General features: G+C 49.7%; 1 protein-coding gene across 1 annotated transcript; it reads left to right on the top strand.

The window, feature by feature from the left end:
• The first annotated feature begins 3,561 nt into the window (after window positions 1-3,561).
• Window positions 3,562-5,558, top strand: GPR84 (G protein-coupled receptor 84). Its single transcript, XM_044226985.1, has 2 exons — window positions 3,562-3,640; window positions 4,155-5,558. The coding sequence occupies exon 2, from the start codon at window positions 4,163-4,165 to the stop codon at window positions 5,384-5,386; it is 1,224 nt and encodes a 407-aa protein (XP_044082920.1). The 5' UTR covers window positions 3,562-3,640; window positions 4,155-4,162; the 3' UTR covers window positions 5,387-5,558.
• The last annotated feature ends 521 nt before the right edge of the window (window positions 5,559-6,079 follow it).

Below are 6,079 nucleotides of genomic sequence, written 5' to 3' on the forward strand. Positions count from 1 at the left end.
AATCTTGGCTCCCTGGTATGGGAGCTATTCCAACGGGAGATGGATCTGTATGGTGAAAGGGGGGCCAGAGAGACGGCGGTGGGAGAAGGCAAGATCCGAGGCTTGTGGAAAGCGAGCAGAGGATCCCAGTCCCACTCACACCCGCTCCCGCCAGCCCAAATGTAAACTTGGCCGTGGGGAATCATTCCGAGTCTTAGGCTCGGATGGTAGCCGCGGCTGTTGAGGATTCTCCATAACTCCACCAGGCGGCGCCAACGACGTGGAAAAAGAGTCCCCCTCTAAGACGCTCCCGTGGTGTGTCTCGCGATTCTGGGAAACAGGTCTAGATCCAGTCTCAGACAAAGGAAAGAATCCAGGGTTTTGCGCCTCTCTCTGCTGGGAAACCCACGCCAGCAACACGCAAGGAATGGGAAAACGTCGGGGCAGGGACTAGGAATCTGGACTCTAGGCACTGCTGGGCCTCATAAACAGTGACCTTGAGTTAGTCCTTCCCCTCTTTGGATCTCAGTTTCCCCACATGCAAAATGAGCAGATTTGGGTCTCTTAAAAGTTCATTGAGACTTCGTGTTCCAAGACTAAAGAACTGGGATTGTGCCATTTACAGATATGCAGATATGCTAGAATACGTCCTCTTTTGGTCCCCTAAATGGCCTGTGGGACAGAGAAGCACAGGCTGTTCAGTTGCCTCCCACATGATGTGGGGCAAGGGGCTCCTCATTATCTACAGAATTCAGTTCAACCATACACTCCCAAGAGCAGTATGGACCCTGTGACCCCCCTCTCTCTAGCCCTGCTGGGTAGCAAGTCAAACAAAAAAGGCCAGACCAGAACCCAGCATCTCCTCCAAGGGTCCCCCTGAATTACATCCCCTTTGCTCACTTCCCCCCTCCACCCACTTCCCAGTTTTTCAGAGGAAAGAGGGGAGGGAAGGTGAGATGATGATTGTTAAAGAGGAAGGGGAGGGAAATAGAGGCCTCCTGGGTTTGTCAATTATGAAGTTGGGGGTAGGAGTTCACTGCGGGCTTAGAAATGGAACCCAACAAGGAATTTGGGAGTGTTTGGATTGTGTTTTTTGTTTTTTCAGATCTAGCTCAAAAAAAAAAAAAAAAAGCAGAGACTAGAGATCCAGAATTCTGAGGGGCAAGAGTGGACTTCTGGGAGAGAAGGTAGTGAAAAGCGGGGGCTGGGTCACATGTAGGGACAGAGATAGCAGCTGGAAGAAACTGAAGTGAGAAGGGCTGGGCTACACACCTCCAACCTTAAAAATGAATTCGTGATTTACCCCATTTCCTAAGCCTACTGCTCTGACCATTCCCTCCCTATCTTACTGATGGAGAACACCACCATCTACCAGGAAAACTGGGAGTCACCCTCGTCTTCCCTTTCCCTAGCCCTTCATCCAATGCATCAGTAGATAAATCCTATTTGACCTCTTAATGACCCATGCATCCTGATCATTTCTCTCTATTCCCACAACCACCCCCCTAACCAGGACTGGCTACATAGTTTGGGGGCCCAGTGCAAATGAAAAAGCAGGGTCACTTGTTCCAAATGGATCTTAAGACAATGTGGAGTGTTAAACCAATTCCAGCCCCATGTAAGTGCAGGGCCGTGTGTGATTACACATATGGCATGAAGCCAGTCCTGGCCCCAGCTCAGGCCTGGCCTCACTCTCATCTGGACTGGTGCCTCTTTACTGGTCTCTCTCACTACTACTACTACTACTACTACTACTATTACTACTTCTGGTTCTTCTTTTAAGATTTTATTTATTTGTCAGAGAGAGAGAGAGAGAGAGAGCACGAGCAGGGGGAGTGGCAGGCAGAGGGAGAAGCAGGTTTCCCGCTGAGCAAGAAGCCAGATGCGGACTGACCTTGGGACCCTGGGATCATGACCCAAGAGGAAAACATACGCTTAACCAACTGAGCCACCGGAGTGTCCCAGGTCTCTCTCACTTCAAGTCTGCATACTTTCACTTCTTACTTGAGTGTACTTGCTACTTGAGTACAAATCTTCCCGTGGCCTTCAGGATAAAACCCCAGCTCCTTAGCATGATGCACAAGGACTTCCTCGATCACTGCCCTCCTCATTTCTCCAGAATCTTCTCTGTTGCTCCCTATCTCCCAGTCTTCGTTCACCTCTATGTACCTCTGTGACTCCATGCATTCTGTTTCCTTTGCCTAGAAGGTCCTTCTTCTTACTTCCTCCCAGAAGAATCCTGTTCATCACTCAAAACCCAACTCAGATATCTCCCTGTAAACTCTTTCCTGACCTCTTCTTTAGCAGTCTCATTCCTTTTCTCCAAGCCCCTGTTACACTGCAGAGTAAGGGTCGGCAAACATTTTCTTAAGTGACCAGATGGTAACTATTTGAGATTGTGTTGGCCAAGAGGCAAAACTAAGGGATGGCACTATGTAGGTACTATATAGCCATTTTTTTTAAGATTTTATTTTTATTTATTTGACAGAGAGAGATTACAAGTAGGCAGAGAGGCAGGCAGAGAGAGAGAGGAGGAAGCAGGCTCCCTGCTGAGCAGAGAGCCCGATGCGGGACTCGATTCCAGGACCCTGAGATCATGACCTGAGCCGAAGGCAGCGGCTTAACCCACTGAACCACCCAGGCGCCCCACTATATAGCCATTTAAAAATGGGAAAAAACCTTCTTGGCTCATGGCCCATACAAAAACAGATGGGCAAGGGGTGGGGGTGCCTGATCTGAGGGGTTGTTAGCTGAAGCCCCATGTTGGGTATAGAGCTTACTTTAAAAAACAAAAGAAAACTGATGGCAGCCCCAGATTTGGTCCATAAGCCAAAGTTTGCTAACCCTTACTTTAGAGAATCAATTAAACATTTACATATTTACATACCTTTTATTTACATATCTGTGTCCCCTGCTAGACTATATGCATATCTTCTTGTATCCCCAGTGTCTAGCTCAGAGTCCAGTGCATAGTAGGAATGAAACATGTGTTAGTTGAATGAAGAGGTGAATGAATGAATGAATGAATGAATGAACAGACAAACAGTGGGCTGAGCCCCTGTGTGGAGTGAAGCCAGAATCCTGGATGCTTCTTTTCCCACCTTTCTTCATCTGGCTCCATTTATCAGATGTGCTAGGGTACCACATGGGACCCTGCCCACCATCCTCCTCCCCAGTATGAACCACCTCTGAGTCCCAGAGAGCAGAAAGGCAGTGCTCCCTCCTAACAAACTCAAGGCCTCTAGGGTGTCCAGAGCTGTTCCTGAAACTTGGTTTTCCCCTAGAGAAGTGGCCCAGATATTCTGATGGTCTGTCTCCATGTCTGGACAATTCTTGGCAATGAACTTAGAGGTGTCCTGCTATGCAAAGAGGGGAAGGAAACAAAACTTATGTCTTTAGGAAGGAGTGAAACAGCTTTGGTGTAAGTAGCAGGGGATTTTCAACAGAGAGGCCCAGATTGCGCTAGCCAAAGCCAAAGGAGGTAAGGAAGGAAGTGGCTGAGGTTGGGTAACTGGGGAATTTCTTATTCATTCAGTCTAGTATAAGACCATGTCTTGAAGCCTGACTGCCCACCAGAAAAAACTGCCCTTCGAGTGAGTTGGACTTCTTTCCTCTGGAGTGAGAATTGAAGGCAGGGAGACTCAGGCGAGTACTTTCTGTGGTGAGTGTCCTTTTACTTTCTCTGTCTCCTTATCTCCCAGGTGAGAAAAATAGAAAAACAAAACAAAACAAAACAAAACACCTGAGGCCTGTGTGTGTGTAGCAGACAAGGGCAGGGGAAACTGTAGTAGCACCTTGAATACGGAGAGGGACTCCTGGGTGGTCTTAGGGGAAAGGAAAAAGATTAGAAAGTCAGAAGGTGTTAGGGTTACTGAGAATATCTGGATGGATATTGAAGAGACCTGGAGTTTGGTGTGGACAGATACAGAGAGATATTTAGATAAGAATTTGGGGAAATTAGAGAGAATCTTTGAGAATGGGAAAGGACTAAGAGAGCCTAAGGAGAAGGTTGGGGATCTCAGGAGGGTTGAGGATACAGAAGCCTGGCAATGGCTCAAGAGGCTGGTGAGTTTCCAAAACAGTTCAGGTGTCCAGCGGCCCATAGCTGTTCAAGAACTCTAAGTCCAAAGCGAGGTGCTGACTCCTTCTTCCCCTTACTCCTTCCGCCTCTTTAGCCTCCATCATGCAGAACAGCTCCATCACCAAGTTCTCCTGCTACCATGCATCTGTACTGGGCTATCGTTATGTTGCAGTTAGTTGGGGGGTGGTGGTAGCTGTGACGGGCACCGTGGGCAACGTGCTCACCCTGTTGGCCTTGGCCATCCAGCCCAAGCTCCGGACCCGCTTCAACCTGCTCATCGCCAACCTCACGGTGGCCGATTTGTTGTACTGTACCCTTCTCCAGCCCTTCTCTGTGGACACCTACCTCCACCTGCAGTGGCGCACTGGCGACACCTTCTGCAGGGTCTTTGGGTTTCTCCTCTTTGCATCCAATGCCGTCTCCATCCTCACCCTCTGCCTTATTGCCCTAGCACGCTACCTCCTTATTGCCCACCCTATGCTCTTTCCCCAAGTTTTCAGTGCCAAGGGGATGCTGCTAGCGCTGGTGAGCACCTGGGTAGTGGGCGTGGCCAGCTTTGCCCCTCTCTGGTCCATCTATACCTTGGTGCCTGTAGTCTGCACCTGCAGTTTTGACCGCATAAAAGGCCGGCCCTACACCACCATCCTCATGGGCATCTACTTCGTGCTGGGGCTCAGCAGTGTTGGCATCTTCTACTGCCTCATCCACCGCCAGGTGAAGCGAGCAGCACAGGCACTGGACCAGTACAAGCAGTCGAGTGTCCACTCCAGCCATGTGGCTAGGACGGAGGAGGCTATACCCGGTCGTTTCCAGGAGCTGGACAGCAGGCTGGCATCGGAAAAGCCAAGTGAGGGGATTTCATCTGAACCAGTCAGTTCCACCACCACTCAGACCGTGGAATGGGACTCATCAGAAGTGAGGAACCAGCACAGCAGGGAGGTAGCTAAGCAGATGGCAGAGAAAAGCCATCTAGAAGCACCAGCCAAGACCAGGCCAACTAAAAAAGCCCAAAGAACTCAGGACTCTCCATCAGAATTTGGGAAGGTTACTCGGATGTGTTTTGCTGTGTTCCTCTGCTTTGCCCTGAGCTACATCCCCTTCTTGCTGCTCAACATCCTGGATGCCAAAGCTCACGCTCCTCCGGTTGTCCACATGCTCACTGCCAATCTCACCTGGCTCAATGGTTGCATCAATCCCGTGCTCTATGCAGCCATGAACCGTCAGTTCCGCCAAGCCTATGGCTCCCTCCTAAAACGAGGCCCCCAGAGCTTCCGTAGGCTCTGCTCCATTAGAACCTTGTCCCCAGTCACCAGAATCCAAGACTGACTGCTCCAGAACTAAAGTGGCCAACTGGTAGGGAGTGGATGAAAGTAAGACCTGTGGGCATTTTCACAGACAGTTTTCCTCGCACCTGCAAACCAGGCTTCTCCATCCCTTGATGAGTGCTTCATCTCTAGGCTGCGCAAGGTGCATTATAATTAATAAATGAATTCTATTCTTTTAATGCTCAGTTGTGGTCTTTGAGGAGAATAGGCCAGGATTGGTTGCCACTGGAACCTAATCGTTGAGAGTTAGGGGGGACTTAGGTCCCAGTAGGGTTAGGAAGCAGTAGGCCTAGGACACAGCCTTCAACAGAGGGATTTCCAGGTATAAAACATGAGTTGGTTTAAGAGGACACATCCCTGTGTTTTTGTTTAACTTGCCAGAAATGGCCCCTGCCCCTAACTACTGCTGCCAGGACCCACCATCTCCATCCCTGCAAACAGGTTTATTCAGCTCAGAATAGTCTTGTAATCCAGCTTTGATAGCCACTCCAGTGAGTTGGGCCCCCTGGCCCTTGCCCTACCCAAAGAGAATGGTTGTGTAAGAGGACTCCTTGCTCTGTGGAAATGAACTGAGCTAAGCTGAAGCAATGGGCAGATAGGAAGGTGTCCCAGCTACCCTAGTAGTCACCGTGGTCAGAGCTAAATCAGCTGATGACCTGACCCCTCACTTCCCCAGACTTGCTCTTGCCATCCT

The sequence above is a fragment of the Neovison vison genome, chromosome 12 (genome assembly GCF_020171115.1).
Source record: "Neovison vison isolate M4711 chromosome 12, ASM_NN_V1, whole genome shotgun sequence".
In the NCBI taxonomy this organism is placed as follows: Eukaryota; Metazoa; Chordata; class Mammalia; order Carnivora; family Mustelidae; genus Neogale; species Neogale vison.